The 17,461-nt window shown below is 38.0% G+C and overlaps 1 protein-coding gene across 2 annotated transcripts; it reads right to left on the bottom strand.

The window, feature by feature from the left end:
• Window positions 1-4,725: 4,725 nt before the first annotated feature.
• CDK1 (cyclin dependent kinase 1) lies at window positions 4,726-16,996 on the bottom strand. Of its 2 annotated transcripts, XM_081104979.1 has the most exons (8): window positions 16,904-16,996; window positions 14,823-14,884; window positions 11,541-11,697; window positions 10,801-10,924; window positions 9,325-9,495; window positions 7,631-7,794; window positions 7,382-7,523; window positions 4,726-5,666 (listed from the first exon to the last, which is right to left on the bottom strand). In XM_081104979.1, exons 2-8 carry the CDS (start codon window positions 14,857-14,859, stop codon window positions 5,568-5,570), a joined length of 894 nt encoding a protein of 297 aa, XP_080961105.1. In that variant the 5' UTR covers window positions 14,860-14,884; window positions 16,904-16,996; the 3' UTR covers window positions 4,726-5,567. The 2 variants fall into 2 exon arrangements, with proteins under 2 accessions (XP_080961105.1, XP_080961106.1); XM_081104980.1 differs by lacking the exons at window positions 9,325-9,495; window positions 16,904-16,996 and having other exon boundaries at window positions 5,319-5,666; window positions 14,823-14,876.
• Between the last annotated feature and the right edge of the window lie 465 nt (window positions 16,997-17,461).

Genomic DNA, 17,461 nt, shown 5'->3' on the forward strand with positions numbered 1-17,461 from the left:
AATCCTACCAAGGGAAAGAATAATTGCCTGTAGGAAAGTGTGGTCTACAGATTTCTACTTCTGCCTGGTAACCAGGAGAGACCCACATGTAAACATTCCTCAAAAGTTTGTAGATTCTTTGAACGGTCAATATGCATACCATACATTTACACAGTCAATACTAGAAATCCCAAGGAAAGCAATGGTTCTGAGCAATAAAGAACTTTAAAGAAGGAAGATATTTAATTATGTAAAGACTTATAACTTCAAGGGTGCTTAAACTGAGAGTTCTTTTAAAATTATTTATCCAATTGCAGCTGTATTAGTCAGGACTCTGAAGTTTAAAGGACAGAATCCCAATTCAAACTGACAATTCCATAGGTCAGTGGTTGAGCATTGACCTATGAACTAGGAGGTAAGTTTGATTACCAATCAGGGCACATGCCTGGTCTGGGGGCACGATCCCCAGTAGCAGGCGTGCAGGAGGCACTCAATCAATGATACTGTCATCATTGATGTTTCTATCTCTCCCTTAAAAATATGTATTTTTAAGCCCCAGACAGGTCCTTGCTCTGGCATTGACTAGCCTTGTGACCTTTGGCTAATTCTTAAGCTCTAGACTCTTGGTTAAATCATTTGTAAAATAAAAATGCCCTCTTCCTTACAAAGTTGCTGTGAAAAAGAGAGGGAATGTATATAAAATATAGTGGCCGCTTACTAGAGATGTTCAATTATTATTGTAGGTGAGGGACCACTACCTTTGGGCAACCTTAAAGGACTGGAATCATGTCTAATGCTCATATTAGATCAAGGGCTGTGAGGACTGAAGAACAAAACATGACTCCTCAGAGGATCTGAATAGACACTTCTCCAAAGAGGACATATAAATGGCCAATAGACATATGAAAAGATGCTCAATGTCACTAATCAGAGAGATGCAAATGAAAGCCAAATGAGATATCACCTCACACCTGTCAGAATGGCTATCATCAATAAATTAACAAACAAGTGTTGGTGAGAATGTGGAAAAAAAGAGACCGCTAAAGTGCACTGTTGGTGGGAACGCAGATTGGCACAGCCATTACGAAAAATAGTATAGTTTCCTCAAAAAATTAAACATGGAACTGCCTTATGACCCAGTGATGTCACTTCTGGGTATATACATCCAAAGAAACCCCAAAAACACTAATTCAAAAGAATATATACACCTCTATGTTCATTGCAGCATTATTTATAATAGCCAAGCTATGAAGCAACCCAAGTGTCCATCAATAGACGAGTAGATAACAAGTTGTGGTACATGTATGCAATAGAATATTACTCAGCCATAAAAAAGAACGAAATCTTACCATTTGCAACAGCATGGATGGACCTAGAGGGTACTATGCTAAGTGAAATAAGTCAGAGCAAGACAAGTAACATATGATTTCACTTAAATGTGGAATCTAAAGAGCAAAACAAACAAATACACAAAATAGAAACAGACTCATAGAGAACAGACTGATGGTTGCCAGAAACGGGGGGAGGAGGGGGGGTACGGGGCTGAGTGAAAAAGGTAAAGCAATTAAAAACTACAAATTTGTAGTCACAAAATAGTCCCAGGGATGCAAAGTACAACATGGGAAATATAGTCAATAATATTGTAACTATGTATAGTGTAGTTGGGTATTTGAAACATTGGGGGGACCACTTTGTAAAGTATGATTGTCTAACCACAAACTATACTGTACACCTGACACTAACACAAAATGATACTGAATATAAACTGTAACTGAAAAATAAAATTAAAAACAAATGAAACCATGACCCCTGCCCTCACTGGATTTGTAATTTAGTAAGAGAGAAATTAGGAGAAGGGCTTTAAGAGGTAATGAGAAAGAAGTGATGAGAGCTCAAAGAAAATTTCTGTGTGCCAGGAACTGTGCCTATACCAGCGGTTCTCAACCTGTGGGTCACGACCCCTTTGGGGGTCGAACGACCTTTTCACAGGGGTTGCCTAAGACCATCAGAAAACACAATTACATATTGTTTTTGTGATTAATCACTATGCTTTAATTATGTTCAATTTGTAACAATGAAATTGGGGGTCACCACAATATGAGGAACTGTATTAAAGGGTCGCAGCATTAGGAAGGTTGAGAACCACTGACCTATATATACTCTTCAACTAGTGCTGCAACTTAAATGATTTAAGCACCAATTACTGTGGCAGAAAAACAGCTCTAACTGCCCAATTTTTGTAATATATTGAAAGAAGGACATTTATTTAGGCCATCTTGATAAATTATTTTTTTTAATATATATATTTTATTGATTTTTTACAGAGAGGAAGGGAGAGGGATAGAGTTAGAAACATCGATGAGTGAGAAACATTGATCAGCTGCCTCCTGCACATCTCCTACTGGGGATGTGCCTGCAACCAAGGTACATGCCCTTGACCGGAATTGAACCTGGGACCTTTAAGTCTGCAGGCCAACGCTCTATCCACTGAGCCAAACCGGTTAGGGCCATCTTGATAAATTATATCAGCATGCCTGGCAATCCTATCTTCATCCCTCACAACAACCCTATTTATAGAAATAATAACTCCCAATTGAGGAAATGGACTCAAAGCCACCAAGTGACTTATTCAAGGCTACAGACAGAAATGGCAGGCTGGAACCAAGCTCTAATCTCTCCAGTTCTGTGCTTGACTTTAGGTCAATTTCTCCTTCTGCACCTCTACAAACCCAACAAGTTGACTGGGACTCTGTTCAATTCTCTAGACTTTTGAAACTACTCAAGTAGTGATTCTCAATGTCGCCCCTGCACCATCAGCTTCATCACCTGGGAGCTTGTTAAGAAAGTACATTCATGGCCACACGGGACCTACTCAATGGGGACTCTGGAAATGGACCAGAAATCTGTTTTAACATGTTTGAAACCACAGACCTTCAGCATTCTAAAGGAATGCTCTCATTATACCTTCTCTTTAACAGCCAAGTCTCTCTCAATACATTTCTCCTGAAGCTCTGATGGCCTTAAAGTTGACATTTATACTACGAAAATGTCTACTCTTCCTTCCAAATACTTCATTGAACGTTACCCCTTCTCCAAAAGGACTAAGGTTACAGTCCTTGTCAATACCAGTACTGCCCCACCTTTGCCTTTTCCTAAATGCTATTAAGTCAGTAACTCTCCGGCAGGACCTTTCATGCTTTATCCTTCCCTTCCTTCGCTTCTCCTTTCGTCATTCAATAATCTATCCATCTTGTCGGAAACCTATTTCAACAATACCCACTACTCTCTTCACTCCATATTCCACAAACATCACTAATTGTCTTTGCTCTGTCTTCAATGTAAAAGGAGTCCATGGCCCCATGGAACCTCACTAACTCCTTTGAATATGGTTAACTATTTCAACAGGGGGATTGAAGGTGACCTTTTATGAACTAGTAGTTTGCTAAAGGAATGGATGTAGAAGTTTGTTCTAACAGAGCTCTCAAGTCTCCTCAAAGTTCTCTGCATCATTACTGTGTCTATATTTGAAGTTAAAATAAATTTAAAAATCCTCCTCTAGAAACTAGGGAGAATCCAAAGATAGAGTAATTCTCAGTGTATGCTCACGCACATTAGTCTTAGATGGGTGATGAAATATACAGCCCTCTCTCCTCACTACAGTAGACTGAAATAGAAATAGGACAAGTGAAAGATATTGCATGAAGTTTTACGAACTAAAACTGTATGTAGGTCTAAGTGTTAAGCTCACCACCAAATGTGATAAGTGGCTACATCAGAATCAGCTTGGGGAATTTTTGAAAATTCCTGGAATACACATTTCCTAATTTTCAATTTCAAAATTGTTCAGATAGAAGCAGTGTTAGTCCCAGGTGTTTCTAGTGCATAACAGATTTAAAACCTACTGGTGCAGAGACAAGATCCATTTTAACATTAATCAGAAGCACCATAGCACAAGCCAATTTAAAAGTATGCATGAGGATCCAGTTCAGTAGTTTTCACCCTCACTGAAGCTGACATAAACACTTTACACAGATATGTGCAGGAAAAGTGGGTCCCTCATTATAGCAATTGATGAGTGGTCTATCATCTCATTGCCTTGATCCACCAAGTAGGTTCTAAATTGATGAATTACTGACTTTCCAAATTAAACTCCATGAAGCAATAGTGAGGTTCTGTGCTGCTTCTACTAAATCCACAAGGCCCCACACATTGGTGACAACCATGTATCCGTATATTACTGAATCAGAAGTACTTATATCAGATATGCTGATAGTGTGACCTTTCATTTACCAAATTCCCACCATAAATTCTTAATAACTCTCCACAGTATGACCCCAAATGACTTCCATCTCCAAGGCTCTGCATTCTTACTGCAGGCTAGCTTCCACCAAACCTCTTATAAGTCCCACTGCCAAAGAAAGTGACCCATACGCTTTCTCATACAGAATGGAAAAATTCCAAGGCAATCTAGATTATAGATCACCTATTACATATCCAATCAATTGGGTGACAGGATCGATAACACAGGAATGCCTGTCCTAGCCATAGGTAACCAGGAGGAAAAATAGAGGATATATGGTCAAAGGATAGATGTCCACTAAAATTGATAAAACTATTTTTACAGACATTTCTCTTGGCTATAACAATTTAAATTAGGCTGTTCATAAGTAAGAATAATAATGAGCAGCATTATTAAACAATTTAATTCCCCAATTTAGTGATTTTAGCTAAATACGTGAACCTTCTAAGGCTACTAATAAAAACTTTATTTGCAAATGTTGACATAGTGTTTAAGTCAGAATTGAAAGCAACGATAAGCAACTCCTTCGCATAGTTACTACCTCTGACCAAGGCATAATAAGAATTCACTCGGACAAATATCTTCCATAACCTACCTAAAAACAGGATAGTTCATAAATTCTCTAAATTGTTCTTTTCTACTGTGGTCAGTCCTTGATCTTTAGCTGTAAAACTTAGTAAACTTTGGCATACTCTAATGCTAGTATTTTAAGTTACCGAAAACCTCTATAAATTTAGCATTATTCCTCAAATCTGGGCAGTTTTCTCATTCTGAATGCTGAAATGTTTAGATCACAAATTGAAATACCAGTAGAAAAACATTCATCTTTAGGCAGGTTGTACAGTTAACACATGGCAAGAAACTAACAAGAAAATTTAAACATCTAGAACATACAAATACTTGAAAGCATTAGGAAGTCTGAACTTAATTGGTACACTTTGCTAAATTGTAGCAGTTCCAATTACAGGAAAACTGGACTGATATAAGGTTTAATGATTTAAGCTATCTCAAATTTTTCCCAATTCCTGACACCAATATTAGATTTATACAGAAGTTTTATTATAGTAAGAAATAGCTGTTACAGTGAGATCTGCAAACATATACAGAATTATATTTAAATTCATATAGAATAATATTTACATTTTTAAGTTACAACTTTGAAGTTAGAAGATGAAGTATAGCTTAAGTTTTACAACAAAGAAGACAAAAATACACAAGACAAAAATAGAGTTGACAGTAAAAATATAACTATCTGTTCTCGATACATGTGGAAACTCTTGTCAGAAAGCTACATCTTCTTAATCTGATTGTCCAAATCACTAAAATATGGATGAATCAGTGCCATTTTGCCAGAAATTCGTTTGGCAGGATCATATACTAACATTTTCTGGAGGGGAAAGATAAAAAGGAAAAAGGTTTTTATTTAAAAAATGAACCATTAAAAAAAAAAAAAAAAAAAAAAAAAAACCTCCATAAAGCCTAAACTCTAATAAGCCAATAAGCCATAAACTAATTTTAATGAAAATCTATAGATGAACATTTCCATTAGTTTAATACTAAATTACATAAGTATCTCATCCACTGTACTTTACCCTCTAGCACTAGAATAACATATTTCTCAAATTATAGGTATTTTGATAACCTCTTTTTGCTATAAATTATAGTTTAAGACACTAGCATTCAGAAATAGCTTTAAAACCAAAACATACATTTAACAAAGACATCTAGTTAATTATATTTACTTTGAGAAATAGCCGTCTGAGTTATTTACAACTTTCCTGAAATGGTGGCAACTATAGTGGTTTCTAATGTAGCTCCCAACAAGTTCCAAGTAAAAACAAAACCCAATTCAATATGTTACAAATATAGTTAAAATGAGTCTTTAAATGAATCAGTCAATCTCATATTAATTTATACATCACCAGAAAAAGAGGAATAAAGTTAAATATTGACCTTAAATTTTATCTTCTTATTTTTGACTTAGAGCAATGGTTCTCAACTGGGTGAGACTGCCCTTCAGGGGAGACTTGGCAATGTCTGGAGGCATTCTGGATCGTAGCCACTGGGCGGGAGTTATGTCCACGCACAGGACAGCCTCCAGCAACAAAGGACCAGTGGCTAGGCTAAGGCCCTCTGACTTACAGTATCTAACTTTTGTTTTCTTCAATGAAGTGAAATTCTTTGTATTAAAAAATTACAGAAGTTAAAAAGGTAGACTGGGCCCAGGATATGGGAAGCCTTTTACCTCAAATCAGCACTATTATACACAACATGTTGAATAGCAGGTAAAAGTCTTTGGACTTCACTGCAAACAATTGGGAAATCGAAGCTGAATTTGGTGGAATAATGATTTATAAAGTGTGAAAGGTGCCCAGAAACGAACTAGAAGATATATATGATGACATAGCAATAGATTACTTTGCTTAGTAAACTGCCAAAGCATTATTTTTTTCTAGAATCAAGTTAGCAGAGATTTATTATTACTTCCTCCTGAAAGCTCAATATTTAAATACTGTTCTAAAACAAACTTCCTGAAACAGGCCTAGGACATTTTATTTTTTTGTCCTAATACTGTTTTTGTTTTGTTTTTCTTAAGAAAACAACTATTAGTTAGGAATGGCAATGTAACAGAAGGGAAACATTTTCGAGAACTACTTCAGTCCTTCTCCTAATGTTTCTGATGTGGAAATAAGGCACAAAGTAAAAAATGGGAGTTCATGCAGTAGAAGGTTTTACTAACTAAAAAATGAAGCAACAAAGGAAACACCTTTGACTTGGATAAACTAAAAAGTAGTATATAATGAGACAAAGCTGTAAAGGAATGCTACTACAAATCAGCAACTTAAATAAGAATAAAGGTGTTATTAACCCTGACCTTCCCTTCCCTTGATCTGAAGCTATTAGATCAAGAAAAACAAAAACGAAAAATAATGAAAACAACTAATTCATTTAATTCTCAAAGAAAATATCATACTAATTCTCCTCTCAAAATTACTAGGATTTCTTGGTATCTGAAATGGAGCTAGTAATACAATAAACGTAACAGACATAATAGCTATTTGCCTAAGAAGCATCAATGACAGTATAAAGGGCAGTCCTTACCGAGAGAAGATCCAAGCCATCGTCATCCAAGTTTTTGACATGGGATGATAGGCTTCCTGGTTTCCACTTGGGGAATGTATTCTTATAGTCCTGTAAAGACTCCACGTCTGGCCACACATCATTGTTGGGAGTACCCAAAGCTCTAAAAGCCATAGTAAAACAAAAAGTTATTAAAGTATAAATATGATCTTATTTATATTATGCTGCCTTTACAGTTCCTAGCAACTTAAATTAAAAAAACAAAAATACCTGAAAATTCTGAAGAGTTGGTCAATTTCCGAATCCCCATGGAAGAGTGGTTTCTTTGTTGCTAATTCTGCAAATATGGTGCCTATACTCCAAATGTCAACTGGAGTCGAATAGCGAGCTGACCCCAGCAACACTTCTGGAGATCTATACCAAAGTGTGACCACCTATTACAAAGCAAATTTTCACAATGAGTAAATGTGGTGCATTAAATTACCTAAATGTATACATTTACATTTCATTACAACTGTCCTTTAGAAGCCTGTATGATTGCCTGATTATATTGTTTGCATGTACTGCTTACATGCTAAAAACATGAAAAAGTCACATAATAGTTTACTAGTGGTCTAGAGCAGATTATTTTAGTATATATAATTTACCCAATGGTAACAATATCACCTTTAACTTAAAAGTCAGTGAGGTCAATGGCATTAGCCATGGGAAAATGATATAATAGGATAAAAATGAGCCAAGACATCCAACAAGATGAGCACTGCTTTAGGTTTTCATGTGGGGACAGTCTTTGGGCTGAAGGGTAGGCAACTCCACAGAAGACACTCTTTGCCAATACAGACATGTGACACATAAAAACGTGTCAGTCAAGGACGGGTGGTATATACAACGGTGGTCCCATAAGATTGTAATGAAGCTAAAAAACTCCTAGAAGTCATAGCTATCCCAATGTCAAAGTCCGACACTATGCTTAGGTAAAATCATCTAGTGTAGTCTACTAAGTGCATAGTGTTTCCCAAGTCTACAGTAGTGTACAGTAACATCCAAGGCCTTCACATTTCACTCGCCACTCACTCACTGCCTCACCCAGAACAACTTTCAAACCTGCTAGCTTCCTAAGTGCCTTATACAGGTGAACCATTTTAAAAAATTTTATAGTGTATGTTGCTGTAGCTTCTATGTTTAGACACATATCATTGTGTTACAACTGACTATAATATTCAGTATAGTAACATACTGTACAGATTTGTAGTCTAGCAGCAATAGGTTATACATATAGCCTAAATATATAGATTATACAATCTAGGTTTGTGTAAGTGCACTGTATGTTTTGCAGTGATAAAATGGCTTGCAGATATATTTCTCAGAACACATCCCAGACATTAAGCAACACATGACTATAATCCTATACTACACAATTCAACATTCCCTTCCCCTTCAGAAATAACAAATGAAATGCCAAGTCATCAATATAACACTGATGAAACATGATTATATTTATACTCCAAAATGTATCTGAAACAGTACCCCTTAAGCAACAAAACCTATCTTTTAACCAATTTGGTTGTGTATCAGAAAGAAGCCAATCAGGAGACAGAAAGAAACCACTTGGTGATTGAATGGGGAAAATCAATATAAAGGATTATTAACTGTAATGGGATTGGAATAATTCAAGACTGACTAGTAAGAAATAATGAAAACCCGTTCCTCCTGCAATGCTTTTCCAGCACCCCCTACTGACAAAGCATAACATCTCACCAGCTAGCAAAGGAAAAATATTCAGCGGTTCCAGTTCCATTTTTACATAGCATGCAATGAATGGTGAGTGCAGAGCTGCGGCAATAAACTAAAATGGCCGAGTGGAAATCTTTTTGAGCACTTCTTTCTTGACTTAAAGAACAAATATAGAAGACAATCCAGCAATCACATATTCAAAAGCACCAAAAACACATGATTCTCCATACCTCATGTGTATATACTCTAATAGGTATTCCAAAAGCTCTGGCAAGGCCAAAATCAGCCAGTTTAATTGTTCCTTTGTCATCAATCAATAGATTTTGAGGTTTTAAATCTCTGTGTAGAACTCTTCTAGAGTGACAAAACACAATCCCTTGTAGGATTTGGTACAAATAACTCTGGAAGAAGAAAATATGTTAGAAGCTTAACTGCATAGCACGTAATGATTTTCTAGATAACCTTGGTGAGTTTGTTTCAAAGAAAGAATAAGTTATAATACAGGGAAATAATTTAACTACCAAAAAGCTTTTAGGGCTTCTGAGATGAACAAGAAGCATTTATATACAATATATCATGCTTGTACACTAAGACAAAGATATTCACCTTATGCGCACACATCTATATCCTATGAATTCATTTTGTCTTCTTTTACTTATTTTTTGGTCCCTCATTAAGTCATAAGTTAGTTTTCTGTAGAGAAAGTTTCTTAAACTTTTGCTCTATACACTGATAACAATTCTATTTCTATCTTGAATAAATCTGGTCTTTTTCACTTCTATCTTTTATCTTTACATACTTATTTCCTCTTTGGAGACATTGGTCAGATTCCAAAAGAAATGACAAGAATATTATAATTATGTTTAAATAGACACAATGATCAGAAAAAACTGTTTAGTAGTTCAGAGTTGTTTTATAAGACAACTGGAAGAATGCTTTGCTCAAGCTGGTGTAAGGATAAAACACTTTCACTTTATACACTTTATCACTTTTAAACAATTGTGTATACATTTATAGTTTAACAGTATGTAATGTCTACAATAGTTAATCAAAACATATTCAAAATTAGAAAAAAATAAAACCACCTGCCAACACCACTTGCCCCAGGTGTTTGTTACTTTGCTTTACACGTTTACCAGAATACACTAGGGCAGTGGTTCTCAACCTTCCTAATACCGCGACTCTTTAATACAGTTTCTCATGTTGTGGTGACCCCCAACCATAAAATTGTTTTCATTGCTACTTCATAACTGTAATTTTGCTACTGTAAACAATATGTAATTATATATGTGTTCTCCGATGGTCTTAGGCAACCCCTGTGAAAGGGGTCGCGACCCACAGGTTGAGAACCACTGCATTAGGGCAACCCGTTCAAGTCCCCTCCTTGCAGCAGGGAGCTTTTCGACAACAAAAAATTGGCTTTCCAAGACCAGAATATCCTAGTTTTCAACAATACATGGTTATTAGTTTTATGTTCTCTTAGACACAACTTTTCATTTTATATTAGAAGAATCATCTAGTAAAAATGATTCCTATTAACAATCTAATCTCTGGACTGTGGAAAGAAAATGAAATACTCTTTTTCTTCCTCAATCTGCTTTCTAACACTTTTCCCAAGCTACTCCCACACAACACAGGCGAAATACAGAGCAGACCCTTTACATTTACAGTGAATGAAGAGTAATAAAATTAGGCAAGCGTCTTACCTTAACAAGTGCGGAATCCATGAACTGACCAGGAGGGATAGAATCCAAGTATTTCTTTAGATCCATGGAAAGATATTCAAAGATGAGATATAATCTGGAATCTTGCATGAGCACATCTTGAAGACTAAAAAATAAAACAATTATATGAAAAAATTGATAAACATTTTTGACCATTCCAAAATGACACTTTGACCATTCCAAAATGACATTTCTAAGCTGACTGCTTGTTTTTTCATTAAGGTAAATTATGGAAATAAATTTAAAGTAGTATCTGACCTTCATTGTTGCTCACTATATCCAGTCCCCCCACATTCAGCTAAATACTAACTTGGACCTTTTGAGAGACAACCCACTCTAAAATACCAGCCCACATATTTAAAAAACTTTTCTTTTTCATCGAACCTAGCTGCCTGTCTTAGGACTCCGATTAAGGGATCTTTAAGGACCAGAGCTCTGAGTGAGAGTTGACAAAGCTCAGTGAAAAGGTCTTCCTGTTCTCCCACAGCCAGTTTACCTTGATCTTTCAGCACCAAATACTAATCTCTATGACCCAGCTCCTCTAACTCTGTGCCTGCTTTAACAGCCTGTTTTTCCTACCTCCAGCATTCTCAATGAACAAAAATAGTAGGGTTCTGTTCCACTCAGCAAGGTTATACAAAAATTAAGCAAATGTATTTCCACATTGAAATGCACATTTTAAATACTATGCGGAAAATGGTTTAAGTCCAGATATACCATACCTGACTATATTTGGATGACGAAGTTCTTTTAATAGAGAAATTTCCCGAATTGCTGTACTAGGAACCCCTTCCTCTTCACTTTCTAGTCTGATTTTCTTCATGGCTACTATTTGACCTGTAGTTTTGTGTCTACCCTTATACACAACTCCATAGGTACCTGAAATAGACAAAATAAATGTCTGCTATGAGATACCCCTCCGTGAAATAAGCAAGATTTTGAAAATGATTGAGTCCCATAAGGTGTCACATGATAGAAATGGCTGCTGTGTCCAGATAGGAAGTATCTTACTCATAATTATACCCTTAATACTTACAAAAAGAAATTGAGACCGAAACCGATTTGGCTCAGTGGATAGAGCGTTGGCCTGCGGACTGAAAGGTCTCAGGTTCGATTCCGGTCAAGGGCATGTACCTGGGTTGCGGGCACATCCCCAGTAGGAGATGTGCAGGAGGCAGCTGATCGATGTTTCTCTCTCATCAATGTTTCTAACTATCTCTCTCCCTTCCTCTCTGTAAAAAATCAATAAAATATATTTAAAAAAAAAAAAGAAATTGAGGATAGCTGCAACCTACTGCATCTACAATTGAAAAATAGAATTCATGTAGTCATCACAAGTTTTCCATACATTTAAATTACCAGTAATTTTCCAGCACATGTTAGAGCAGAAAATGTATACTTTGCAAACTAAAATTTATCTCTTGTCTTATATCCTACCCCCAATAACATAGGCATAAAAAACAATGTAAAGATTTGGGCTCAGGAAATATTACTAACAGGAGTCATTGTGACACTTTCAGAAAACTCTGTAAAAGGTTCTCTATGAATTTCAAATAGTCAATAACCCTCATCCAGAAAAGAATGTTCTTCAAACAGAAGCCACATAAATTGGATTCTAATAGCAAATTATTTTGTATAAGCTATATCATTTGTGCTTGAAGAGTTTAGAATGTCATACCAACACTCATATATGAAACTTAAGATATTCGGGTGGCTCAAGTGGTTAGCGCATGGGCACTCAGACAGAAGGGTTGAGGGCTCATTTACTGGTCAAGAGCAAGTGCTTGGGTTGCAGGTTTGATTCCTGGCATCTAGGTGCACACAGGAGGCAACCAGGCAATGTCACATTGATGTCTCGATGTCTCTACTCTCCCTCCCTTCCACTCTCTCTAAAAAAGAGCAATGGAAAAATATCCTCGGGCCCAGCCAGTGTGGCTCAGAGGTTAAGAGTTGACCTATGAACCAGGAGGTGTCAGTTCAATCCCCAGTCAGGGCACATAGCCAGGGTTTCAGGCTCAATCCCCAGTAGAGGGCATGCAGGAAGCAGCTGATCAATGATTCTCATCATTGATGTTTCTCTCTCTCCCTCTCCCTTCCTCTCTGAAATCAATAAAAATGTATTTTAAAAAATATCCTTGGGTGAGGATTAACAAAAACAAAATAAAACATAAATAAAACAAACCAACCTTAAGATATTCTTTTGGGGGAGAGAGGAAGAGCCAAAGGGGCATTTTTATCCCCCCGTTATACCATATAGATCAGTGGTTCTCAACCTTCTGGCCCTTTAAATACAGTTCCTCATGTTGTGACCCAACCATAAAATTATTTTCGTTGCTACTTCATAACTGTAATGTTGCTACTGTTATGAATCGTAATGTAAATATCTGATATGCAGGACGGTTTAGGCGACCCTTGTGAAAGGGTCGTTCAGCCGCCAAAGGGGTCGCGACCCACAGGTTAAGAACTTCTGATATAAACATTCTTTAAAAACCTCTAATGAAATTACTATAGATAGTGAATGATATATATTACTGGTTTTAAAGCAGCTTAAATATGTACACATGACAGATCATTTCAACCTAGGGTAACTAAATAAAAAGTTTCTTTAAATTAGTTTAATAGTGAATTATCTAAACCAGTTCAGACAATTTAGGTAAACATATTTATCGTCTTAAAAATAATTTTAGGTGACTAAAAGTATATTATGTAACTTAACATAATTCTACTGACCTAACTTCTTCCAACATATATATAAGAAGTCAATAATCAATACTTATCAAAATACTGTTTTAATTAGAATATTGTTTAGTAGTAGAATATAAGATTATTAGGCAGGGAGGTTGTCAGGGAACCATCAGAATAATTTCAATTCTCTTGAAATGTGAACATTTGTGTTTAAGTTATTATATAAAGAACGTATCTATGCCCTAACCCAGTGATGGCAAACCTATTACACGCGTGTCAGAGGTGACACGCGAACTTATTTTTTTGGTTGATTTTTCTTTGTTAAATGGCATAAGTCTTTGTTTTACTATGGTTGCAAATATCAAAAAATTTCTATATGTGACACAGCACCAGAGTTAAGTTAGGGTTTTTCAAAATGCTGACACGCCGAGCTCAAAAGCTTCACCATCACTACCCTAACCGGTTTGTCTCAGTGGACAGAGCGTCAGCCTGTGGACTCAAGGGTCCCAGGTTCAATTCCGGTCAAGGGCATGTACCTTGGTTGCGGGTACATCCCCAGTAGGAGGTGTGCAGGAGGCAGCTGATCGATGTTTCTCTCTCATTGATGTTTCTAACTCTCTATCCCTCTCCCTTCCTCTCTGTAAAAAATCAATAAAATATATATATATATATATATATACATATATATATATATATATATATATAAAAGAACATATCTATAATAATAAAAGTATAATATGCTAATTAGACTGGACAGCTGAACCACCTTCCAGATATCCTTCTGGACGAAGCCGGGGCTGCGAGGGCCGAGCCCCTTGCACAAATTTCATGCATTGGGCCTCTAGTATATATGTCTTAATGCACATTAGTACAGGCAGTCCTCGGGTTACATCAGACTCAATATACTTCGGTTCATGGTTACCATGGTTATGTTGCCATCTCCCAATTATTTATAAAAAAAAAAGTTCCATCATTTTGACATATGTACATATGTGCTTTATGGTTTTTATTATTTATTTACCACAAGTAAAGGTCAGGCATTGTTATCTTTCTTTAAAATCTTTTTTTTTTTACTGTTTCACTTCATTACTGCTGTGTATGTGCTCCATGTAGGTGATGTAGGTGCATATGTAGGCGGGTTCCTTACGGCGAAAATCGATTTAAGTTGCGCCGTAGGAAAGGATCTCCGACATAACCCGAGGACCTACTGTAGTGAAAAATACTTTAAAGGTTGGATTTTAATAAATATTTACACGTCTTTATGTCACAGAAGTTATAGCATCAAGTCATTTAAAACTTTTACGTGAAAAAGCACTCACCTTCTCCAATTTTCTCTATTTTGGTATAGTCATCCATAGTCAATTAATAGTTATGGCAGATGCTAAAATGAGAGGAAAAAATCATTTGATTATATGCCACTAGTTCAAATGGTGGTTTTAAGTTATTAATGAGATACTATATTAAAGCATTTTCCACAGTGCCTGATGCAATATTAATTTTCCACAAATATTAGTTACTGTATTAAAGCAATATTTGTAAGGGAAACAACTCCTGCAATAAAACATTCCCACAATTTCTTAGCCCCTTCAATGCTGGAAATATTTGTATATCTTATACCAGTGATTTAGCTTCTTCTAATCAAATAAAACTTCAAATTCACACATCAATTTATCTCTCCTTCCCAAACAGAAACCAGAAGTATGTTTTCTTATGGAACACTTCTAAGGAGCACCATTGTGTGCCATTATACTCCGGTATTTCAACAAATAATGTTATTTGACTGAATTTTTACTGCTTTGTGGTTTTATGAAGATAATTTTAAGACATGAGTAGGGACCTAAAATGTGCTCACACTGCTCATTCATTAGAAAAATTGTTAAAAGCTTAAGTGTTTAAATTGCTCAAGTGAGCTTTCATCTTTCTCCTGTTTTCAGCAGTCACATACAGGAACATGATTAAGACACTTACAAGGCAATTTTGAAAGTAGGATAGCACCCTAAAGGAAAAGGTGCAATTCCACGGGTAATTATACTGTATAAAATCTTCTTAAGAACAAAGTACCAAACCTATACTTGAATCACAAAGAATGGTTAAAAAAAAAAAAAAGCTGAAATTCTGCTGACAACCACTCAAGGCTGCCTCAGCAACTTTGCCAATGAAACTTTAGAAAATTAAGGTAATTATGCTTTGGGCTTCTAACACACCCACCACTGATAAGATTACATGTAAGTCACCGAGTAATTGCCCCTTACGTCCAATTTCTCACATTTATCTTCAACATCATTCCGGAAATAGAGAGAAGTCATCTTTTTAAGTCAGTTTTTTAAAATCAGCAAAACTGGACTACACTGGGCCAATCTTAAAAATGTTTAATTTTACGAAATGGGCGACTAAGATAGTCGGCCTTTCTTCAATATCCAGATGCAATGTCTAATGCACGTTTGCTGAGCTCGCTTCGAACACCCTGCTTAAAAACGAACTCAGTTTCAAAGCTGCACGCCGTTCCTCCGCTTTCCGGTTGTAACATTTCAAAAATAAAGGATGAGCAAGCTCAGGCCCTTTGGGTGCCTCCTAGGGCTCCGCGCTCGTCGCGGCAGCGCGTGCGCCACCCATGGCTTCCCCACCCCCCAGACTCCCAAGTCTTTAAAAGAATGTCGTGCAACATTAGTATTAAATAAAGAATATGAGTATGAAATAAAGGATATTAAAAACCCACATAGGCACCTATCTGTCGGCATTTCTCAGCGTATCACTTTTTGCTAATCCCAGAGTGTATAACATCCCCACCATGCATCCAATAAAAACGAAGAAACACACGTTCCCCTGGCTGTGTGCCTTGGCTAAACGTTGTTCAAAGCTGTAGGTGGGCAAGGCCTTCCGGGCACAGGGGCAAGTCAGAGAAGGCCGGGTTAGTTCACCGGGGCGGCTGCCCGGGAGGCCTGGGTGCGAGGCCCGGCGTGGGTGCTGGCCCAGGTGGCTCTTGCTTTCATCCCCCCGGAGCAGAGCGCCAGGCCCCCGGGCCGACCTGGCACTGCACCGGGCAAACCCTCCGCGCGGTCGAGACAAACAAAGCACGGGCTCCGCATCCAACCGTGGCCCGAAAGCCTCCGTAACCAGGTGAGCGGCCTCCTCCTGGCAACAGCCGCCCGCGACGCGAGAGGGCGGCCGCCCGGGTGCCAGGGGCAGCGCCTGCCCTCCCCGGGGTAGCCCGCCCGCGCAGAGCTCCCCCAGGGGCCCCAGATGTAGGCCACCGCCCAGCCTCCCCGCCGGGCCCCTCGCAAACCCCAGCTGCCCGGCCAGCCTCCGGATGACCACCCGATTCCTCCAAGCTCCCCCTCTGAGTGCCCCGAGTCGACCCCTGTGAGCCCCACAGGCATGACCCTGACCCCGGCCACCCTACCCGGCGAGCGACCCCGCAGCGAAAGCGGCGGCGGCTACCACGGCGGCGTCACTTGGTCCTGAACTTCCCAGGTCCAGCTCTGAAGCTAAGTGCGAGCAGTTTCAAACTCACCGCGCTAAAGGGTCCCGCATCCACCAATCAGGTGACCCGGAGACTTTCAAAGCAGCCAATCAGAGCCCAGTCACGCTAGGGCTGGGCTTCCCCGGTGGCTAGAGCGCGAAAGGAAAGGAAAACGGCGGCTGCAGAAAAAACAGCAGGGCGGGCGCCAAGTGAGTCTGCGCGCAAGCTCTGTCTTTCTTCCCGTGGGAGCATCGTCCCACTGTTTCTAGGCACCAGAAACTGTTCTTTCTGTTTGTTGGTTTTTTCACCTGCCAATATTAGCACAATTAAAACTTAGTATATACACAAATAGCTCATCGCAAAAGTGATACTGCACTTGCATCCAGATTCCATTCCTTTCACTTTTAATCCTTAAAGCCTCCTGTATATTGATGTTTTTCTAAATAGATGACTTTCAGGCTGGGCCAAAGGAAGATAATGGAATTTAAAAAAACACCC

Source organism: Myotis nattereri (assembly GCF_964212035.1).
Source record: "Myotis nattereri genome assembly, chromosome: 13".
In the NCBI taxonomy this organism is placed as follows: Eukaryota; Metazoa; Chordata; class Mammalia; order Chiroptera; family Vespertilionidae; genus Myotis; species Myotis nattereri.

Coding starts and splice junctions, on each gene's coding strand:
- CDK1 (XM_081104979.1), bottom strand. CDS start 14,859: ATGGATGACTATACCAAAATAGAGAAAATTGGAGAAG. Junction 10,925..11,540: donor CGTCATCCAAATATAGTCAG/GTATGGTATATC, acceptor TTTATTTTTTAG/TCTTCAAGATGTGCTCATGC. Junction 9,496..10,800: donor TGGATTCCGCACTTGTTAAG/GTAAGACGCTTG, acceptor TTCTTCTTCCAG/AGTTATTTGTACCAAATCCT.